At 41.8% G+C, this 24,589-nt stretch overlaps 1 protein-coding gene and 1 pseudogene across 1 annotated transcript; both read left to right on the forward strand.

The window, feature by feature from the left end:
- The first annotated feature begins 482 nt into the window (after nt 1-482).
- Nucleotides 483-17,216, forward strand: LOC129811060 (leucine-rich repeat-containing protein 15-like). The gene is made up of 2 exons (XM_055862179.1): nt 483-740; nt 11,868-17,216. Exon 2 carries the CDS (start codon nt 11,876-11,878, stop codon nt 13,595-13,597), a length of 1,722 nt encoding a protein of 573 aa, XP_055718154.1. The 5' UTR covers nt 483-740; nt 11,868-11,875; the 3' UTR covers nt 13,598-17,216.
- A 2,406-nt stretch (nt 17,217-19,622) lies between these two features.
- On the forward strand, nt 19,623-22,890 carry LOC129869346 (leucine-rich repeat-containing protein 15-like; annotated as a pseudogene).
- The last annotated feature ends 1,699 nt before the right edge of the window (nt 22,891-24,589 follow it).

Below are 24,589 nucleotides of genomic sequence, written 5' to 3' on the forward strand. Positions count from 1 at the left end.
CTCCATCATCTGAAAGGTTTGATCCCTAGTGCTGTATGCCTCTGAGCCATGCATGAGAACCCCAGCCCCTCCCCTTCCACCTCCATGATCAGGCTTTTGGTCATCAGTGCATTGGGCAGCCCCTCCACCCCAACTGAAAGCCCACTGTCAGCATGTCAACGCCTAAAACACACGCCGACTTACTCACAACTACAAAGTCCCATGCACACACAGTAAACCCCCCTTCCACTAAATTCTCAACAATCGTATACACAAATACTGTTGATCAAAACACATCCCCCCACATGCATGCCACAATTCCACACATGGAGACATTCAAACAAGCTCAAAAGGCACACACATTCACGCAAGTAGTCCCAAGCACACCCTCACACAAATCCAGTCCCTTTGCAGAAAGGGTGGGGCTTTCCCCTTACACAATCCCCCCACCATACTTCCCAAAAATGCGTGTGTATGTGAGCAAGAGAAACAGACAGAGCAAAGGCGGTGCAAGCAAGCTTCAGTACATGACCTGAAAGTTATAAGGGCACAGGGGGAAAAGATTGATTGAGGATGATGAACGTGATGACAAAGAGCTGAACAATGTGAGGATGTGTGGTTCTGGAAGAAACTGGAATCTCAAATTAATTCATATGTGACATTTCTGAAGAGGGAGCACAGTGACAAGAGAGGATAAAAGATAGCAGACACTCCCCTCCAACTCATTTCTCCGTTCACTCAACTGCCAAGTACTGTACAAGGTAAGCTCCGCTCTACCATATAGCCTATAGCATCTTGTTTTACAATAGTTAGCAGTGCACTGGTTGACCTGGAGATTCCTAATCGTATTTACTCTATTGAAATGGCTTTTTTGCTCATATGAGAAAGAGATGGTCAAAACTGTAATTATTATTAAAACAAATTGTTATCAAGTGAGGTCGTCTACTTTATTGTGAAGTTTTAATTGTCCAAGCAAGACAAAAACTATAACGATTATAAAGTAGACGACTGTAGGAGCGTGGTTTTCTGAAACGATGATTTAACCGTATTATTTGGTCTTACTGTGTGCAAATTATGTGGGGAAGAACAGAAATGTGCTTTGAAGAGAGCTAAAACGCTCCTCTTTCAACCCATAACCAATTTTCTTTCAGGATTCATTGCAAAAAATCGTCTCATGTCATTTTATATTACCTTTGTGATATTGTTAGTCTATGCAACTCTCCCCATATACTAACCCTCTAATTTGCTGGATATATATTTTGTGACTGGCAAAGTGCTGATGTTTAAGTCCAGGAAATGGGGAGAGAGAAAAAAATCACAGCAATTAATGGTGAACTGGAAATGTTTTACGATGTAAAATGTTCCAGCCCAGTCCAGACTGTGGTTTGGTGAGACTGGGACTGATTATATCAGAGAGGAGACAGTTTAAATGTAAGCAGTCATTCAAATAGGGACCTTATGAATTTGTATTTTGCTGAGGAGTCAGAAGAGGCATGTTTGCCAATGGTGCTGTTCAGTCACATCGGCTATGTCTTCACTCCCAGCACTTAGAGGGGAACAGCGGTAGGATAACATTCAACTACAATTTCCTAAGAGGAAACATCTGAGCAAGTAACTATTCTGTAATTACAGTGCATTAGGAAAGTATTCAGACCCCTTGACTTTTTCCACATTTTGTTATGTTAGCCTAACATGGATTAAATCGTTTTTCCCCCCTCATCAAACTACACACAATCCCCAATAATGACAAAAAGGACGTTTTTTTAAACAAATTTGCAAAAAACAACAAAAACTTAAATATTACATTTACATAAGAATTGAGACCCTTTGCTCAGTACATTGTTGATGCACCTTTGGCAATGATTACAGCTTCGAGTCTTAGGTATGACGCTACAAGCTCGGCACACCTGTATTTGGGGAGTTTCTCCCATTCCTCTCTGCAGATCCTCTCAAGCTCTGTCAGGTTGGATGGGGAGCGTAGCTGCACAGCTATTTTCAGGTCTCTCCAGAGGATATTCGATCGGGTTCAAGTCAGGGCCACTCAAGAACATTCAGAGACTTGTCCCACTCCTGCCTTGTGTTGGCTGTGTGCTTTGGGTTGTTGTCCTGTTGGAAGGTGAACCTTCGCCCCAGTCTGAGGTCCTGAGCTCTCTGGAGTAGTTTTTCATCAAGGATCTTTGTACTTTTCTCCGATCATCTTTCCCTAGATCCTGACTAGTCTCCCACTGAAAAACATACCCACAACATGATGCTGCCACCAGCATGCTTCACCGTAGGGATGGTGCCAGGTTTCCTCCAGGTGTGACGCTTGGCATTCAGGCTAAAGAGTTTAATCTTGGATTCATCAGACAAGAGAATTTGCCTTTAGGCAAACTCCAAGCAGGATGTAATGTGCCTTTTACTAATGAGTGGCTTCTGTCTGGCCAATCTACCATAAAGGCCTGATTGGTGGAGTGCTGCAGAGATGGTTGTCCTTCTGGAAGGTTATCCCATCTCCACAGAGGAACTTTGGAGCTCGTTCAGAGTGACCATCGGGTTCTTGGTCACCTCCCTGACCAAGGCTCTTCTACCCGATTGCTCAGTTTGGCCAGGCAGCCAGCTCTAGGAAGAGTCTTAGAGTATGGAGGAGGTTACTATGTTCTTGGGGACCTTCAATGCTGCAGAAATATTTTGGTACCCTTCCCCAGATCTGTGCCTCGACACAATCCTGTCTCGGAGCTCTACGGACAATTCCTTCGACCTCATGGCTTGGTTTTTGCTCTGACATGCACTGTTAACTGGGGGACCTTATATAGACAGGTGTGAGCCTTTCCATCTCATGTCTAATCAATTTAATTTACCACAGGTGGACTCCAATCAAGTTGTAGAAACATCTGGAAACAGGATGATCGATGGAAACAGGATGGACCTGAGCTCAATTTCAGGTCTCATAGCAAAGGGTCTGAATACTTATCTAAAAAACAAATATATATATATATATAGATAGATATATATATATATATATATATACATATATATATATATATAGATAGATAGATATACTGTATATATACACACACGCAGTTGAAATCGGAAGTTTACATACACCTTAGCCAAATACATTTAAACTCAGTTTTGCACAATTCCTGACATTTAATCCGAGTAAAAATTCCCTGTCTTAGGTCAGTTAGGATCACCACTTTATTTTATGAATGTGAAATCTCATAATAATAGTAGATAGAATTATTTATTTCAGCTTTTATTTCTTTCTTTCATCACATTCCCAATGGGTCAGACGTTTACATACACTCAATTAGTATTTGGTAGCATTGCCTTTAAATTGTTTAACTTGGGTCAAACGTTTCGGGTAGCCTTCCACAAGCTGGGTGAATTTTGGCCCATTCCTCCTGAAAAGAGCTGGTGTAACTGAGTCAGATTTGTAGGCCTCCTTGCTCGCACATGCTTTTTCAGTTCTGCCCACACATTTTCTATAGGATTGATGTCAGGGCTTTGTGATGGCCACTCCAATACCTTGACTTTGTTGTGCTTAAGCCATTTTGCCACAACTTTGGAAGTATGCTTGGGGCCATTGTCCATTTGGAAGACCCATTTGCGACCAAGCTTTAACTTCCTGACTGATGTCTTGAGATGCTGCTTCAATATATCCACATAATTTTCCTGCCTCATGATGCTACCTATTTTGTGAAGTGCACCAGTCCCTCCTGCAGCAAAGCACCCCCACAACATGATGCTGCCACCCCCGTGCTTCACGGTTGGGATGGTGTTCTTCGACTTGCAAGCCTCCCCCTTTTTCCTCCAAACATAACAATGGTTGTTATGGACAAACAGTTCTATTTTTGTTTCATCAGACCAGAGGACATTTCTCAAAAAAGTACAATCTTTGTCCCCACGTGCAGTTGAAAACCGTAGTCTGGCTTTTTTTATGGCGGTTTTGGAGCTGTGGCTTCTTCCTTGCTGAGCGGCCTTTCAGGTTATGTCGATATAGGACTCGTTTTACTGTGGATATAGATATTATTGTACCTGTTTCCTCCAGCAACTTCACAAGGTCCTTTGCTGTTGTTCTGGGATTGATTTGCACTTTTCGCACCAAAGTACGTTCATCGCTAGGAGACAGAACTCGTCTCCTTCCTGAGCGGTATGATGGCTGCGTGGTCCTATGGTGTTTATACTTGCGTACTATTGTTTGTACAGATGAACGTGGTACCTTCAGGCGTTTGGAAATTGCTCCCAAGGATGAACCAGACTTGTGGAGGTCTACAGTTTTTTATCTGAGGTCTTGGCTGATTTCTTTTGATTTCTCCATGATGTCAAGCAAAGAGGCACTGAGTTTGAAGGTAGGCCTTGAAATACATCCACAGGTACACCTCCAATTGACTCAAATGATGTCAATCAGAAGCTTCTAAAGCCATGACATCATTTTCTGGAATTTTCCAAGCTGTTTAAAGGCACAGTCAACTTAGTGTATGTACATTTCTGACCCACTGGAATTGTGATACAGTGAATTATAATTTAAATAATCTGTCTGTAAACAATTGTTGGAAAAATTTATTGTGTCATTCACAATGTAGATGTCCTAACCGACTTGCCAAAATGAAGTTTAACAAGAAATCTGTGGAGTGGTTGAAAAACGAGTAAGTGTATGTAAACTTCCGACTTCAACTGTACAGTATATATACATATATATATATATATATATATATATATATATATATATATATATATATATATATATATATATATATATATATATATATATATATATATATATATATATATATATATATATATATACATATACACTACTCAAAAAAATTAAGGGAACACTTAAACAACACAATGTAACTCCAAGTCAATCACACTTCTGTGAAATCAAACTGTCCACTTAGGAAGCAACACTGATTGCCAATAAATTGCACATGCTGTTGTGCAAATGGAATAGACAAAAGGTGGAAATTATAGGCAATTAGCAAGACACCCCCAATAAAGGAGTGATTCTGCAGGTGGTGACCACTGACCACTTCTCAGTTCCTATGCTTCCTGGCTGATGTTTTGGTCACTTTTGAATGCTGGCGGTGCCCTCACTCTAGTGGTAGCATGAGACGGAGTCTACAACCCACACAAGTGGCTCATGTAATGCACATTTGTGGCCTGCTGGAGGTCATTTTGCTGGGCTCTGACAGTGCTACTCCTTGCACAAAGGCGGAGGTAGCGGCCCTGCTGCTGGGTTGTTGCCCTCCTACGGCCTCCTCCATGTCTCCTGATGTACTGGCCTGTCTCCTGGTAGCACCTCCATGCTCTGGACACGCTGACAGACACAGCAAACCTTCTTGCCACAGCTCGCATTGATGTGCCATCCTGGATGAGCTGCACTACCTGAGCCACTTGTGTGGGTTGTAGACTCCGTCTCATGCTACCACTAGAGTGAGAGCTCCGCCAGCATTCAAAAGTGACCAAAACATCAGCCAGGAAGCATAGGAACTGAGAAGTGGTCTGTGGTCACCACCTGCAGAATCACTCCTTTATTGAGGGTGTCATGCTAATTGCCTATAATTTCCATCTTTTGTCTTTTCCATTTGCACAACAGCATGTGCAATTTATTGTCAATCAGTGTTGCTTCCTAAGTGGACAGTTTGATTTCACAGAAGTGTGATTGACTTGGAGTTACATTGTGTTGTTTAAGTGTTCCCTTTATTTTTTTGAGCAGTGTATATATATTACCAGTCAAAAGTTTGGACACACCTACTCATTCATGGTTTTTCTTTACTTTTACAATTTTCTACATTGTAGAATAATAGTGAAGACATCAAAATATATTTTATTTTTGAGATTCTTCAAAGTAGCCACCCTTTGCCTTGATGACTGCTTTGCACACTATTGGCATTCCCTCAACCAGCTTCATGAGGTAGTCACCTGGAATGCATTTCAATAAAAAGGGGTGCCTTGTTAAAAGGTCATTTGTGGAATTTATTTCCTTCTCAACTCGTTTTAGCCAATCAGTTGTGTTCTGACATGGTAGGGGTGGTATACAGAAAATAGCCCTATTTGGTAGAATACCAATTCCATATTATGGCAAGAACAGCTTAAATAAGCAAAGAGAAACGACAGTCTATAATCTGCAGCTTTGAAAATTTGTTCATGTGCCAAAAAACCATCAAGCGCTATGATGAAACTGTCTCATGAGGATCGTCACAGGAAAGGAAGACACAGAGTTACCTCTGCTGCAGAGGATATGTTCAGTAGAGTTAAATTTACCTCAGATTGCAGCCCAAATTTGTTATCTATTTAACCTTTATTTAACTTGGCAAGTTAGTTAAGAACAAATTCTTATTTACAATGACGGCCTACCAAAAGGCAAAAGGCCTCCTGCGGGGACGGGGGCCTGGGATTAAAAATACAAAAATACAATATAAATATAGGACAAAACACACATCACAACAAGAGCGACAAAACACTATATAAAGAGAGACCGATGACAACACAGCATGGTAGCAACACAACATAACAACAACATGGTAGCAACACAACATGGTAGCAGCACAAAACATGGTACAAACATTATTGGGCACAGACAACAGCACAAAGGCAAGAAGGTAGAGACAACAATGAATCACAAAGCAGCCACAACTGTAAGTAAGAGTGTCCATGTTAAGTCTTTGAATGAAGAAATAAATGCTTCACAGAGTTCATCAACTGTTCAGAGGAGACTGCATGAATCAGGCCTTCATGGTTGAATTGCTACAAAGAAACCCCTACAGAAGGACACCAATAAAAAGCAAAGACTTGCTTGAGCCAAGAAACACGAGCAATAGACATTAGACCGGTGGAAATCTGTCCTTTGGTCTGATGAGTACAAATAGAGGTTTTTGGTTCCAACCGCTGTATCTTTGTGAGACAGAGAAGGTGAACGGATGATCTCCGCATGTGTAGTTCCCACCATGAAGCATGGAGGAGGAGGTGTTATGGTGTGGGGGTGCTTTGCTGGTGACACTTGGTGATTCATTTAGAATTCAAGGCACACTTAACCAGCATGGCTACCACAGCATTCTGCAGCCATACGCCATCCCATCTGATTTGCGCTTAGTGGAACTATCATTTGTTTTTCAACAGGACAATGACCCAAAACACCTCCAGGCTATGTAAGGGTTATTTGACCAAGAAGGAGAGTGATGGAGTGCTGCATCAGATGACCTGGCCTCCGCAATCACCCAACCTCAACCCAATTGAGATGGTTTGGGATGAGTTGGACCGCAGAGTGAAGGAAAAGCAGCCAACAAGTGCATATGTGGGAACTCCTGCAAGACTGTTGGAAAAGAATTCCAGGTGAAGCTGGTTGAGAGAATGCCAAGAGTGTGCAAAGTTGTCATCAAGGCAAAAAGGTGGCTACTTTGAAGAATCTCAAATATTTTATGATTTGTTTAACCCTTTTTTGGTTACTACATGATTCCATATGTGTTATTTCATAGTTTTGATGTCTTCACTATTATTCTTTAATGTGGAAAATAGTAAAAAATAAAGAAAAACCCTTGAATGAGTAGGTGTCTGAACTTTTGACTGGTACTGTATATTTGCAGAAATTTCTAAAAACCTGTTTTCGCTTTGTCATTATGGAGTACTGTGTGTAGATTGATGAGAGGGGGAAAAATATTTTAGAATAAGGCTGTAACATAACAAAATGTGGAAAAAGTCAAGGGGTCTGAATACTTTCCAAAAGCACTATATACTGCTGCTATAGTCAATACGGACCTATTTGGACTACCAATAACATTTTAAATGCGGTGGTTGCCATGTATCCACAGGGGAAGCAGCGTGTTACACACACACCCACAGTTTGCTATGGTTATGATGAGCAACATGCAACCTAACACAAAACTCATTCAAACCTAATCCAAATGGTATGATACCAATATTTTGATAAGAAACAGGAAATAGGCTATGTTATTTCTACTTTATAGAGGGAAACTCAAAGCAAATAGGCTACATACTGACCGAACACAAAATCTATTGAAATGGGTAACATCTGGGAAACTCCAGGAACGGTTTTATGTTCCTTCTTCTTTGATGTAAAAATAAAACTCAATTCCTCTGTGGCTGTGTTCAATGGAAGGACAAACACGCTGGTCTTTGAAACACTCCATCTGCACTTTAAAATCACATTCCGCTGCCATTTGACTTCAATAATGGACCAGGGTCTATATGGAGAGAGAACCAAACCGACAATACTATTCGCAGAGCTTTGTATATGCTGCTTCCTCTGCCATTACAAACAGTCCAAACAGTCCTAAGCCCCAGAATGCTGCAGTCGCCCTGTATGCTAATGCTGTGGCTATCCTCTGTCTAGAACATTTGTGGTGGTGAATTAAGCCACACTTAAAAGTATTATATTTTATGTGGAATTTTGCACTTCTTATACTGCTACTTTGAAACTTTGATTCAATTACTACACTCTTGCAGTGCCTTCAGGAAGTATTCACGCCTCTTGACTTACTCAACATTTTGTTGTTACAGCCTGAATTCAAAATGGATAAAAAAATATAAAAAATTCTCACCCATGTAGACACAATACCCCATAATGACATTTTGTTTTCATACGTTTTAGTTAACTTATTGAAAATGAAATACTCCACATGACCAAAAGTATGTGGACACCTGCTCGTTGAACATCTCATTCCATAATCATAGGCATTTATATGGAGTTGGTCCCCCCTTTGCTGCGATAACAGCCTCCACGCTTCTGGGAAGGTCTTCCACTAGATGTTGGAACATTGCTGCGGGGACTTGTTTCCATTCAGCCACAAGAGCATTAGTGAGGTCGGGTATTGTTTTTGCGTTATTAGGTCTGCCTCGCAGTCGCCGTTCCAGTGAATCCCAAAGGTGTTCGATGGGGTTGAGGCCAGGGCTCTGTGCAGGCAAGTCAAGTCAAGTTCTTCCACATCGACCATTTCTGTATGGACCTCGCTTTGTGCACAGGGGCATTGTCATGCTGAAACAGGAAAGAGCCTTCCCCAAACTTCTTGCCACAAAGTTAGAAGTACAGAATCGTCTAGAATGTCATTGTCTGCTGTAGCGTTAAGATTTCCCTTCACTGGAACTAAGGCGCCTAGTCCGAACTATGAAAAACAGCCCCAGACCATTATTCCTCATCCATCAAACTTCACAGTTGCCACTATGCATTTGGGCAGGTAGCGTTCTCCTGGCATCCGCCAAACCCAGATTCGTCCGTCGGACTGCCAGATGGTGAAGTGTGATTCATCACCCCAGAGAACGCGTTTTCACTGCTCCATAGTCCAATGGCGGCAAGCTTTGCACCACTCTAGCCGATGCTTGGCTTTGCGCATGGTGATCTTAGGCTTGTGTGCGGCTGTTCGGCCATGGAAACCCATTTTATGAAGCTCCCAACGAACAGTTCTTGTGCTGACGCTGCTTCCAGAGGCAGTTTGGATTTCGAGTGTCGCAACTGTGGACAGACAATTTTTACGTGCTACGCGCTTCAGCACTCAGAGGTTGCCGTTCTTTGAGCTGAGCTGTTGTTGCTCCTAGACATTTCCATTTCACAATAACAGCACTTACCGTTGACCGGAGCAGCTATAGCAGGGCAGAAATTTGACTAACTTACTAGTTGCAAAGCTGGCATCCTATGACGAGGCCTCATTGAAAGTCACTGAGCACTTCAGTAAGGCCATTCTACAGCCAATGTTTGTCTATAGAGATCGCGTGGCTGTGTGATTTTATACACCTGTTAGCAAGGGGTGTGGCTGAAATAGCCTAATCCACTAATTTGAAGGGGTGTCCACATACTTTTGTATATATAGTGTATCGAATTTACATAAATATTCACGCCACTGAGTCAATATATGACTCACAGTGATTACAGCTGTGAGTCTTTTGGGTAAGTCTCTAAGAGCTGTGCACACCTAGAATGTACAATATTTGCACATTATTCTTTAAAAAAAAATCAAGCTCTGTCAAGTTGGTTGTTGATTATTACATAGACAGAGTTGTTCTTATCATGTCCAATCAATTGAATTTACCACAGGTGGACTCCAATCAAGTGATCAATGGAAATAGGATGCACCTGAGCTCCATTTTGAAATCTCATAGCAAAGGGTCTTAAGTAAATAAGGTATTTCTGTTTGGTCTTTTTTTTTTTTTTGCCCAAAATTCTAAAAACCTGTTTTTGCTTTGTCATGGCTGAGATTTAAAAAAAAAAAAAGTTTTATAAATAGAATAAGGCTGTAATGTAACAAAATTTGGAAAAAGTTAAGGGGTCTGAATACTTTCTGAAGGCACTGTATACTGTAATTGTATATGACGGTTACAGAGATGATGTAGTCATTCAAAAATATTGCACACAAAGAGAGTCCATGCAACTTATTATGTGATTTGTTAAACACATTTTTACTCATGAACTTATTTAGTCTTGCCATAACAAAGGGGTTGAATACTTATTGACTCAAGACATTTCAGAATTTTTATTATTAATTAATTTGTAAACATTTCTAAAACTATAATTCCACTTTGACATTATGGGGTATTGTGTGTAGGCCAGTGACACAAAATCTCAATTTAATCCATTTTAAATTCAGGCTGTAACACAACAAAATGTGGAAAAAGTCAAGGGGTGTGAATACTTTCTGAAGGCAATGTAGAAAAAATAGTTCCAAAAGGGTTCTGCAGCTGTCCCCATAGGATAACTGTTTTTGGTTCCAGGGAAAACTATTATTGATTCCATGTAGAACCCTCTGTGGAAAGGCTTCTATGTGGAACCCAAAATGGTTCTATCTGGAACCAAAAGGGGTTCTTAAAAGGGTTATCTTATGGGGACAGCCGAAGAAGCCTTTTTGGTTCTAGATAGCACCTTTTTTTGTAAGAGAGTAACATGTCACAAGTGCACAGGTTTTTCCTCACAATACTCGGTTATTTCACCTCCCTTCAGCTTACTTGAAGTATTTACTGTGAGTAGCTCTGGATAGGAATGTTTGCTAAACAGACCAAAAAATATTTGTAAAAAATGTAGGCCCTAGACTTCCATGCCAGACCTTTAAGCTGGTGTTAGGCTGGTGAACTAGTATGTCTGTTCAGATGGTACTGAGTGTAGGCATAATTTGGTAAGAATGTCGGGTGAGAAATTAGTCTTTCTAACTTTAGACTCTGGGAATTTCCTAGATATAATAGCCTAGCCATTGTGGATCCAATCAAAGAAAAAAATCTCATGAAAACCAGAACATCACATTCTGGCAGTATTTTCGGTTTACCCTCATTTGAACAGAAAGTTGTTAATTTTTGCTACTATTAAGTTAACAGTCCCATTAAGCCATTAACTTAACGATTAAGTACTATTACGTCAACAGATGGACTGATTCCAGTACTTAAACGGGAGATGCTAAATGTAGCCCATTTAATGGTCTATTTAGCTCGCACCCTCCCATGCGTGTTATATCCACATGATCCCAATTTAACAAGACACAATTTAAAGAATTGATGATGCAGCCGTATTTGTCTAATACATTTTTTAACCATTTAATGGTCTATTTAGCTCGCACCCTCCCATGCGTGTTATATCCACATGATCCCAATTTAACAAGACCCAATTTAAAGAATTGATGATGCAGCCGTATTTGTCTAATACATTTTTTAACCTCACTTGAATTTTATTTATTAGGTCTTATTTTAATGTGGATTTTTTTATTCAGTGTGGCACATATTGCTTTATAAACTTGACATGTTGTTTGGGTGTGCATGGCATCAAATAAAGCTACCCACTGGGCACAGATGTGAATTCAACGTCTACTCCAGGTTGGTTTAATGTCATTTCATTGAAATGACGTGGAAACCATGTTGATTCAACCAGTTTGTGCCCAGTGGGTAAACACTCTTTTGATCTTTTCTAGGAGCATCAATGGACCTGCCAATCGACCTCCTCATCTTTCTCCTCCTCCTTGCCATCAGTGGAGTTCTTGGAGCGTGTCCAGATGGATGCCAGTGCAAAGACAACAAAATCCTTTGCCATGGCAGGTCAATCACAGAGTTTCCCTCCTCAGTGCCCGGTTCCACTACCACCTTCTACATCTCCAACACCAACATCACCGCTCTCAAACCTGATGACTTGGCTGGTATTGCCGAGGCCCTTGGCATCTTTGTGGTCAAAGACACTGGGATCAGAGAAGTATTCCCTGGCACCTTTGACCTCACCCATAACTTGGGTGCCCTGGGCTTCACAGGCACTGATCTGAATGACCTGCCTGAGGCCCTGTTTCTAAATCTGGTGAAGCTGGAATCTCTGACTCTGAGCGGCAACAAGCTCCTGGTGCTTCGCCCCGCCTGGCTTTACTCCCTCGCTGCTCTGAGGACCCTAGACTTCAGCAAGAACCTCATCACGTCTGTACCAGAGAAGGCCTTTCGCTCTGTCACTCAGCTGGAGCATCTCACCCTGGCCAGGAACGGCATCAACCAACTCTACAGGGACACCTTCAGGGGCCTGAGCAAGATCAAATCCCTGCGTCTGAACCGGAACACTCTCAGGGAGATCCCTGCTGGAGCGTTTGATGACCTGGTAAGCCTGGAGGAGCTCTCCCTGCAGGATAATGCCATCACTCATCTCCCCGCTAACCTGTTCTCCCAGCTGCAGAGGCTAAAGAAGCTTTATCTCTCCAGCAACCGGCTATCTTCCCTCCCAGAGGGGATTCTCCTCAACCTCCCTAACCTGGCCCAGATCTCCCTGTATGAGAACGAGCTCCAGAGTTTGTCCCCGGGAGTGTTCGGCCCCATGGCCGTGAGGGAGCTGTGGCTGTATGACAACCGGCTGACCCACCTGGAGGACCACACCTTCAGCAACCTGACCCAGCTGCGTCTGCTGGTACTGAGCCGGAACCAGATCAGCTCTGTGTCTCCCGGGGCCTTCAGTGGGCTGGCAGAGCTGGGGGAAGTGTCCCTACACACCAACCTCCTCACCAGCCTGCAGGAAGGCACCTTCCAGGGGCTGCATAAGCTGGTAAACATCTCCCTGGAGCACAATTACATCCACTCCCTTCCTGCCAGGCTTCTCCAGGGCCACTCACACCTTGGCCAGCTGGACCTCCACAACAACTCCCTCCTCAACCTGCCCTCAGAGCTCCTCAGCACCCTCACGGTGGCCAATGAGGTGCTGCTCGCTGAAAATCCATGGAAGTGTGACCAGGACATCGTGCCACTGCGGGACTGGCTGACACAGAACCCCACCAAGACTAACCTCAGTACTGTGGTGTGCCTCACGCCCTCTGTCTTAAGCGGTGACAGCATAGCCGAACTGACTGACGAGGAGCTGACGTTGTCCACTCCGACCGCCGTCCCTGATATCACCCCGACAGAGAAGAGGAGGAAGCCCCACACCCCAGCTCCCAAGAGGAGCACCCCCTCCCCTGCTGCAGAGGCCACGCCCACGCCCACCCAGGAGCAGGGGGAGGACACCAGCAGTGGGCAGGGGAACGGAGAGGGTGTGTCCAGGAACACGCAGATCATTATCATCGCGGTGGTCTGCACCGCCATCATCACCAGTCTCATTGTCTGCTGCGTCTGCTGGAGGAGGAACAACAGAGGCAGCCGCAACCTTGGCCGCAGGAACAAAAACAACTCGGTCATCTAGACTGGCCCAGAGACCCGAGCACCACATAGGAGGTGTACTGTACAGTTATGCTGAGCACGCCAGAGCAAACATCCTGATGCAGTTGTTCCCAAACATCTTAGCACAGGAACCCGTCATGTCTCTATCATGTCTCTTCAAGAACTCATGACCAAGGACAGACTAGCTGGGGCCTGATCCTTGGGGAACTCTACTTCGATCGAATAAGTTGTTCTGATTGGGATCCCATAATATTATAGTTAAGCCATTTTGCAAGTCCCTCTTCAGCAAGCTTTCGGAGGTTTGAACAATATCTTGCACAAATAACCAAAAAGAACATCTCATAAACCAGCATCTGGAATAATCATAATCATAATCATCTGGAAATTGCATGGATGGTACGCACAAAATGCCATTCATCTTTTTTTCGAAACTGGTAAAAAAAGTTGAACGTATACAATTGAAGTCGGAAGTCACCATACACGTGGGTTGGAGTCATTAAAACTCGTTTTTCAACCACTCCACACATTTCTGGTCAACAAACTATAGTTTTGGCAAGTCGGTTAGGACATCTATCACAATTCCAGTGGGTCAGAAGTTTACATACACTAAGTTTACTGTGCCTTTACAGTTCGGAAAATTCCAGAAAATCATGTTATGGCTTTAGAAGCTTCTGATAGGCTAATTGACATCATTTGAGTCAATTGGAGGTACCTGTGGAGGTATTTGGAGGTACCTGTATTTCAAGGCCTACCTTCAAACTCAGTGCCTCTTTGCTCGACATCATGGGGAAATCAAAAGAAATCAACCAAGACCTCAGAAAAAAAATTGTAGACCTCCACAAGTCTGGTTCATCCTTGGGAGCAATTTCCAAACGCCTGAAGGTATCACGTTCAGCTGTACAAACAATAGTACGCAAGTTTAAACACCATGGGACCACGCAGCCATCATACCGCTCAGAAAGGAGACGAGTTGTGCCTCCTAGAGATGAACATACTTTGGTGCGAAAAGTGCAAATCAATCCCAGAACAATAGCAAAGGACCCTGTGTAGATGCTGGAGGAAACAGGTACAAAAGTATCTTTATCCACAGTAAAACGAGTCCTATATCGACATAACCTGAAAGGCTGCTCAGCAAGGAAGCCGCCATTAAAAAAAGCCAGACTACGGTTTGCAACTGCATATGTCATGTCAAAGATCGTACTTTTTGGAGAAATGTCCTCTGGTCTGATGAAACAAAAATAGAACTGTTTGGCCATAATGACCATTGTAATGTTTGGAGGAAAAAGGGGGAGGCTTGCAAGTCGAAGAACACCATCCCAACCGTGAAGCACGGGGATGGTAGCATCATGTTGTGTGGGTGCTTTGCTGCAGGATGGACTGGTGCACTTCACAAAATAGATGGCATCATGAGGCAGGAAAATTATGTGGATATATTGAAGCAACATCTCAAGACATCAGTCAGGAAGTTAAATCTTGGTCGCAAATGGGTCTTTCAAATGGACAATGACCCCAAGCATACTTCCAAAGTTGTGGCAAAATGGCTTAAGGACAACAAAGTCAAGGTATTGGAGTGGCCATCACAAAGCCCTGACCTCGATCCTATAGAAAGCTTGTGGGCAGAACTGAAAAAGTGTGTGCGAGCAAGCCTGACTCAGTTACATCAGCTCTGTCAGGAGGAATGGGCCAAAATTCACCCAATTTATTGAGGGAAGCTTGTAGAAGGCTACCCGAAACGTTTGACCCAAGTTAAACAATTTAAAGGCTATGCTACCAAATACTAATTGAGTGTATGTAAACTTCTGACCCACTGGGAATGTGGTGAAAGAAATAAAAGCTGAAATAAATCCTTCTCTCTACTATTATTCTGACATTTCACATTTTTAAAATAAAGTGCTGATCCTAACTGACCTAAAACAGGGAATTTTTACTAGGATTAAATATCAGGAATTGTGAAAAACTGAGTTGAAATGTATTTGGCTAAGGTGCATCTAAACTTCCGACTTCAACTGTATACTGAACAAATGTAATGTTCAGCATAGTCTTATCACACACCTGCTGTTATTTTTAGAAGCTATTTTTTATCATTTACTGACTGGAATTAGGCTACTTTCGGTGTCATTTTTCTATAGTGTAATCAGTAGATAAAGGCTGGTTTCATCTACTTGCAAATGATTATGCTCCACACACAAATTAAGTAAAATGACTGACTGTAAAATTAAATAAATACACTACATAGTAGTGATATTCTGAAATGCTCAAGAGACAAGTGTTCATTGTGTGGCACTGTGTGATAAAGAGTTATTATCCTTCCACAACACCATGTTGAACTGATGTGGGGGGATTCCCGTCTTCTTCAGCCCATTGTATTTGGTCCAGTTGTGTACCAAAAACACTTGTTCCTCGGGTAAACATTGAAGTTTTAAGCCTGGCTATTTGAATGAGAAGTTATCACACTAGTCAAATTTGGTATGCACTCTGAGTAGGCTGCACAAAAAAAAAGATTGATGATCATGTTTATGCCAATGGTTTGTGATGGGGTTGGGAGGGTATCAGATGAAAAACTCTGCCATGACCTTGGCACCCAGTGTTTGTGTGTGTGGGAGATTCGGACTTTATCCTTGGTACATTCCATGTGTCTAACGCAGATTGATGGTATAGGCCTACTCTTCGCATTGAAATGTAAACCACTCATCTGACTGAACACACTTAACAAGATAGAGGATATAGATAGTTTTGTTGATGCTGAGAATGGAATGTATATGTTTTTAAATAACATTCTTAGAACATTACTAAACTTTTCTTGTGTTTTTTTTGTGGAACAATTTCTTTACGTTCTGAGAACGGAATGAATGTTTTAAACACAATTCTTAGAACGTTACTAAACTTTTATTGTGGTTTTTCTGGAAAGCTTTCTTTAAAACCCTTTACACTCGTGGGAATTGGCCTAAATGGATAGGGATAAATTGAAATGTTTCTTACAGAAGAAACATGAAAAGCATTGAGGAACTAGAGCAAGCAGACTTGTAGCTGTTTGGTTTGGAACACAACCCTGCATTCCCGCCATCACACAATTACTGCTGTTGTTTAGGCAATCCAAAAATGGTCCATTATAAATCGCAATCTGGGTCAGGTTGGCATCATTTGAAAGCTTGTTCTATTGCCAACTAGCTAAGTTATAAAATACAATATTACAGTGTTAGTCTTTCACAATGCAATTTGGGGAAACAGATCCTAATTTTGTTGCGCAAAGAAAGGAGTCATGAGTGCAGTGTTGTAGTACTCGGGAACGGTTGCGGACTTACAAAGAAATATTGCTGTTTTGAAAAGGTGAAGTAACTGCAGTCAACGGTGGTATTTTGGATGCTACCAGAGCATCCTGACTGGTTGCATCGCTGCCTGGTATGGCAACTGCTTGGCCTCCGACCGCAAGGCACTACAGAGGTTAGTGCATATGGCTCAGTACATCACTGGGGCCAAGCTTCCTGCCATCCAGGACCTCTATACTAGGCGGTGTCAGAGGAAGGCCCTGCTACTCTGTTATTATCTATGCATACTCACTTTAATAACTCTACCTACATGTACATATTACCTCAACTAACCGGTTCAGTATTAACCCTTTCCAACGAAAACTGAAGAGATTAAATCGGAACGTCATTGAAAATAATAATAATATAATTATAATTATTTTAGATATCTTTAGCCCTTCTCTGAATGCGTAGAAGGTCCATTGTTCCCCACTGTGTTTGGGTTAGTAATACTTTGTAGTGTCTCTATTTTACCCCAGCATGCATTTTGTCACTATTCTGAATGTCTTAAGAATCCATATGTTATTCTGAAATATGAACACAGAAATACTGGACATTGTGAACTCTTATTACGGTGGTTAGTTGACAAAATGACAATCATGGTCTCGACTCGGTCTCGGAACCCTTGTCCCCCTCCTAGTCTCAGTCTTGACTCGGTCTCGCACCCCCTTCCAGTCTTGGTCTAAACTCAGACTTGATTTGGTCCTGAATCGGTCTCGCTTTAGGTGGTATCGAACACAACACTGCATGTGTCACGCCTGCTCCCGCTCTTCCCCCCTGGCGCTCGAGGACGCCAGGCTCCCCAGCATTACGCACTCCTGCCACCATCGTTACGAACACCTGCCTTCCCCCGTCACGCGCAACAGCGATTATTGGACTCACCTGGACTCCATCACCTCTGTCATTACCTCCCCTACATCGGTCTGTTCCCCCGCTCTGTTCCTGGATTCAGCATTGATTGTCACATGTCCTTGTAAACCTGTGTGCTGACGCTGTTCCTGTCTTGTTCCATGTCTGTTCCTGATTAAATGTTTGACTCACCGTACCTGCTTCTCTACTCCAGCATCGGTCCTTACACCATGAGTGCATTCAGGTGCGTGTGCCGTGGCAAATTTTCTTCACAGTAGACAAACATAGGCTCATTCTGTTCATAGTAACCCAGGGTATAACACCATGTCATCTGGTAACTGGACATTAAACATAGTGATCATAAACATTGGTGTTTGGCTTGCTTGTATGACCTAAAAAAAGTATTTATTATAATCCTCAATGTCTCATATTTCAAAATACATAGAGTTAAATTACAGCAATATCCTCACTTAGTCAATAAAACATTTGCAAAGTGGTCCAATTAGTGGGAGTGATGGGGGCAACTTCTTATCACTATGAAGCCCAGGGCCTAAGGTCTGATATAGCCAGGGTGTGAATTACGAGGGAGCAGGGTGGACTCCGCTCCGCTGAATGGGATATTGGCTCCCCTAAATGCAACAAGTCAAACTTTGGGGGGGTTGTCTAAATAATAATATTTTAACCATTTTCCAATTTTTTTAAAATGCCGTGGTAAATATGTTTTACAGTAGTAAATATGAAAATAAAAGCTTCGAAATTAAATGAACACCCACACCTCTCTGTCATGATAATAGGTCTACATACTGTACTTTTTGAAGTGATTTGTTTGACAATCAGATGAAAGCATCATGACTGGTTGTATTCATACCACATTCAAAGGTCATTCATCTTTACTGTTAAAATGAAGTCTTTATTATTAGGCCCATGAACAATTTTATTTCACAAAAGTCACGGAGTAATTTGCACTCTATGTATAGCATGTTACTGGACAGCCACTGCGTTACAATTTAGGCATTTATCAGTGCCCAAATCTGCCACTCTCAACCCATATACGTTTGACCAAAGAGTCAAAAATTTCAGTCAAAATCAACTGGATTCAGTTAACGCAGTGTCCCACATTTGATTGCACCTGTAGTACTTTGGAGGGTAAGAGAGGTGCAGAGTGGTGCTACTAAGTGGTGATGAAGGACACATGAGGCTAAATTCAAACAGACAAGATACAGGCCGTAAACAATTAAACCAACAACACAATTATACACAATTGCAAAAGGATGGACTTAGACTCTTTTTAGTTTGAGGTTTAGGGGCTTTAAATCTTGAAAGATACACATTTGGGGTTTTCTTTCAAATGAAGCGTTGAAGCTTTCAGTGAACTTTCTGCAGGTCAAGACATCGCCACCTAAAGGCTACTCTCCCAAATAAATGAAACAAACTCTACTACTACTTCATAAACCTGCTAGTTCATGAAGAAAATATGTCAATTCATCATTATTCATTCTCTGAACCAATCTGCTACACTTAGAGAGGAATAATGTCCCCTGCTGCATGTGACTTTCTGGAGCGGTACCATACAAAATGGTGCATTGTTTAGATCAGACCAGTGACCTTTGACACAGTGCTACTGTATTCTGTATCACATAGTGCGTTCTGGAACTCACTGAATCACTGACCATGGCATAACCAACCAAAGAACGCATACACATTTCAACTGGAAGGTAACATGACAAAACAGAAACCATACCTACTGTAATTGAACCTACTGTATATGGACACATACTGTGTAGTAGCCTAATTGATTATTAGAAAATAAGAATAAAGAACACAGTACTAAAGCATACGTAACACCACTGCCATTAGATTCAGAGTTCTAGTATAGCCCCCAATGTGTGATCTATGGGCTCACAGTTCTGTTCCTTCTTATCGCTGACAGCAGAGGGTTCTCTAGCCACGCCCATGTTGCCTCCGGTAGGCACCTAGCGCACTGGTAGCCTGCTGTGGGAGTTCAATCAAAGATAGGCGAGATCAGGTGAGAGCATTCCAGCCAATGAGAGGGCAGATACGTGTGTGAATAACAGGCCCAACGCCGACATAAAGTTGCTTTATTCAAAAGTTGCCAAAATGCCACGTACATCCACTTACATCAGTGCATTCGTAAAAACCGAACCATTACGAAATTTCTATTCGATCAAATAAGCCGCATGTAACAAAATAACAAGTACATTTTATGTTGACGAAATTTGTCACTCTCATTGACCTCCATACAAAAAAAAAACATATACACTACCGGTCAAAAGTTTTGGAACACCTACTCATTCAAGGGGTTGTCTTTATTTTTACTATTTCTTAATTGTAGACATCAAAGCTATGAAATAACATATATGGGATCATGTAGTAACCAAAAAAGGGTTCAACAAATCCAAATATATTTTATATTTGAGATTCTTCAAATAGCCACCCTTTGCCTTGATGACAGCTTTGCACACTCTTTGCATTCTCTCAACCATCTTCATAAGGAATACTTTTCCAACAGTCTTGAAGGAGTTCCCACATATGCTGAGCACTTGTTGGCTGCTTTTCCTTCACTCTGCGATCCGACTCATCTCAAACCATTTCAATTAGGTTGAGGTCAGGGGATTGTGGAGGCCAGGTCATCTGATGCACAGCCTGGAGGTGTGTTTTGGGTCATTGTCCTGTTGAAAAACAAATGATAGTCCCACTAAGCCCGAACCAGATGGGATGGTGTATTGCTGCAGAATGCTGTGGTAGCCATGCTGGTTAAGTGTGTCTTGGATTCTAAATGAATCACAGACAGTGTCACCAGCAAAGCACCCCCACACCATAACACCTCCTCCTCCATGTTTTACGGTGGGAAATACACATGCGGAGATCATCCGTTCACCCACATCGTGTCTCACAAAGACACGGCGGTTGGAACCAAAAATCTCCAATTTGGACTCCAGACCAAAGAACAAATTTTCACCAGTCTAATGTACATTGAGATCAGGTGCAGCAAGTAGCCTAGTGGTTAGAGCGTTGGACTTCAAGATCAAATCCCCGAGCTGACAAGATTAAAAAAATAGAAAAATATTTAATAAAAAAATCTGTCGTTCTGCCCCTGAACAAGGCAGTAATAATAAATAAGAATATGTTCTTAACTGACTTTAAATAAAGGTAATATATATATATATTTTAATTCTCGTGTTTCTTAGCACAAGCAAGCCTCTCCATCTTATTGGTGTCCTTTAGTAGTGTTTTCTTTGCAGCAATTCAAACATAAAGGCCTGATTCACACCGTCTCCTCTGAACAGTTGATGTTGAAATGTGTCTGTTACTCGAGCTCTGTGAAGCATTTATTTGGGCGGCAAGTTCTGAGGCTGGTAACTCTAATGAACGTATCCTCTGCAGCAGAGGTAACTCTGGGTCTTCCATTCCTGTGGTGGTCCTCCTGAGAGCCAGTTTCATCATAGCGCTTGATGGTTTTTGCGACTGTACTTGAAGAAACTTTCAAAGTTCTTGAAATGTTCCGTATTGACTGACCTTCATGTCTAAAAGTGATGATGGACTATCGTTTCTATTTGCTTATTTGAGCTGTTCTTGCCATAATTTGGACTTGGTCTTTTACCAAATAGGGCTATCTTCTGTACACCCCAATACCTGGTCACAACACAACTGATTGGCTCAAATGCATTAAGAAGGAAAGAAATTCCACAAATTAACCTTTAAGAAGGCACACTTGTTAATTGAAATGCATTCCAGGTGACTACCTCATGAAGCTGGTTGACAGAATGCCAAGAGTGAGCAAAGCTGTCATCAAGACAAAGGGTGGCTATTTGAAGAATCGCAAAAATAAAATATTTTTTGATTTGTTTAACACTTTTTTTGGTTACTACATGATTCCATATATATTATTTAATAGTTTTGATATCTTCACTATTATTCTGCAATGTAGAAAATAGTAAAAATAAAGAAAAACCCTTGAAACTTTTGACCGGTAGTGTATATATATTCGTGGACATATTTTGGCCAGAGTTAACCCTCTACAAAACTGTGCATTTGTCTGACCCTCTCTATAACTGTCCTGATCGCCTCTCTCAGTTATAAGCCTCAAGACACGAGGAAATAATCAGGCTTAGCTGTTTTTTTTATGTTGGACGGCATTTAAATGACCTAGCATTAAATGGCTCCAGTGTATACTGTCGTTGCTCTGCTTAGCGCTTAGCGTTTTGCTGCAGGTATCACTTTAGAGATCCCTTTTCTTTGTGAATCAATACAACTTTTGAATATATCAAGTTAAATGCAATATAAAAACGAAATCTTTCCATAAAAAGTTATATTTTCAGGAAAAATGGCTAGAGGGCACATAATCTGTCTTCTGCCTTGCGGTTTGGCTATTAGTCTCAGTCCTGTGAGAAGGAGACTGACTGCCCCAAAGAGAACCAGGATGTTGATGGCAAGGATGTATCACAGATCCCGGTAACTCTGAAAGCAGGTGCCACAAAGGTATTCTTTGTGGACAGTCAAATCACTGTCATCACAATGGGGGCCTTCACCACCAACCCCCAGCTGGAATAGGAGGAGTTTGTAGTCTGGACATAGGATTGTTTGATGGCCTTAAGAAACCGAGAGAACTCCAGTTACACATAAACGAGATTGACACCATCGAGGAGGGATGTTTGATGACCTTGTAAATCTTCAGATCCTCCATCTGGCCAAAAAAACACGTTTGGTGGCCTCTGCTCTGTTCTCAAAGCTGCACAAACTGCAGGTACTGAGACTCTATGACAACCAGTTGACCACCGTTCCGGACGGGATATTAGAAAGTCTATCCAAATAGGAAGGAGATCACTCTACACGGTAACAATATCACCGCAATACCACCCAAATTGTTCCCGCATACATGTATAGACAAATTAAACAAGATACTTTCGGGCAATAATCTTTTGACTGAACTGTCTCTGAGATGTTTGTGGGCTCTCCTCTGCTTAAAACATTGACACAACGGGAAAATAAACGTGCAAGTCTACCTCCTGTCCTCTTTGGAGAGACGCCCAAACTGTCTGAGTTGAGTCTCACTCAAAACAGTCTTACAAGATTTACACAGGGCGTATTGAGTCCTCTTAAAAAAACTCACAAAGCTAGATCTGTCTCTAATTTTTTTTGAACATGTCTGAAGCATCTTTCGAGAGCCTTGAGAAGCTAAAATAACTTAGGGAGTGAACGTTATTCATAAGAAGTTACATGGAGAAAAGCAGCCCTATCTGAAATGAAAATGGATGGCCCTACCTTCAGCAAAATATATTCAACCTAAACCCTCCCTGAACACTTGAAAAGAAAGCCTAGACCCCCCAACCTAGACCCTCCCCTATACCTAAAATAAGAACTCAAACATAAAGTGAATAGCAGAGAACATCCTTACCGTTTACCCTCACTTATTGGACAGACCAGAGCATTAGATCAGCATTAGAGCGTTCTTCCTCCTGTAAGCATTACAGGGCACCTCAGGAATTTTGCGGGCCAGATGGTTGTGGGTTCCCCCTACCACTGTGGACAAGAGTAGGGGTGGAAAGATCTACTTCATAGTAAAAACATTGCATGAATCTATCATCGTATTTGCAGGTCTGACAAAAAATTGCCTTTCATAAACATTTCATGCAAATCTACATCATTTTACAAAATTACAGGCTAAGAATGGACAGAGAGGCCTGTGTGTCTTATCATATTTCTCCGATGCCAAATCAGTCTGCCTTGTTTGCAACAAAATTGTCCCTGTTTGCAAACAATTAAATCTGAGATTAGGATGCATGGTACTTTCAAAAGTTTCACCCCAGACAGTAGGCCCACCGACACAGAAAAGTGTAAGCTTTCACTGCTGGCTACTCTTAACAAAACGAGAAAAGGTCAGAAGTGTTTCCCTAAAAGCGGTCTAGGTTAAAACATCTTCTATTGTACAGAAAGTGAATAGCTTAATCATGGGATAGTGACATAACTAGATTAGTTCCCAAGCAAAGTCTATGTTTTGTCTCCTCGGCTATAGAAGGTTGTAGCTCAGCCTCTGCATGTCAAAGAAATGAAACAATGATCTCCCCATATGCATCGGAGTCATGTCTTTCCCTGGTATTTTACAGCTTGTTTCTAGCTGAAGCATTGCGGACCAAACCGCTGTTATATACGTATCACTTTATACAATTGGATCTGTTTTATTTTCTTAAATCGTAAGCTAACAATGGGTAGGTTTGTGCTTTTTGCCATTTACTTTCATAAATGGTAGGCCTTCGGCATACCCTCTCATACGCCTTCAATTCGAGTCCTGGTTTTAACTTAACAGCCCTTCACTGGCATGGAGGTAGGCTATTTAAAGAGTGCATGGTGGGAGGAGGAATTGGCCAACACATCTATGTATATAGCATATAACTATATATGTTTATAACTATATATGTATATAGTTTATGGCCTAATTTAGTCTGTCAAACAGGTAGGCCTACCTTGTATTTCTTAAATAGGAAGAAATAGGCTCCACCACAAAGCTTTCTTGTTGTTAGTGAAGTCTAAATAAAATTAAGACGGTCTAAATGAATTATGCCTACCAGAACTTGCCTACTTTCATCATCATGAGCTGTCCGTTTCAGATTGACTGTCACCATTATTTAACCAGGTAGGCAAGTTGAGAACAAGTTCTCATTTACAACTGCGCCCTGGCCAAGATAAAGCAAAGCAGTGCGACTAAAACAACAGCACAGAGTTACACATAAACAAACATACAATCAATAACACAACATAATTTTTTCATTTTAAATCTATGTACAGTGTGTGCAAATGTAGAAGAGTGGGGAGGTAGGCAGTAAATAGGCCATAGTGGTGAA

The sequence above is a fragment of the Salvelinus fontinalis genome, chromosome 14 (genome assembly GCF_029448725.1).
Source record: "Salvelinus fontinalis isolate EN_2023a chromosome 14, ASM2944872v1, whole genome shotgun sequence".
Lineage (NCBI taxonomy): Eukaryota > Metazoa > Chordata > Actinopteri > Salmoniformes > Salmonidae > Salvelinus > Salvelinus fontinalis.

Bases quoted from the DNA above. Each gene is read 5' to 3' on its own strand.
- LOC129811060 (XM_055862179.1), top strand. From the start codon at position 11,876: ATGGACCTGCCAATCGACCTCCTCATCTTTCTCCTCCTCCTTGCCATC.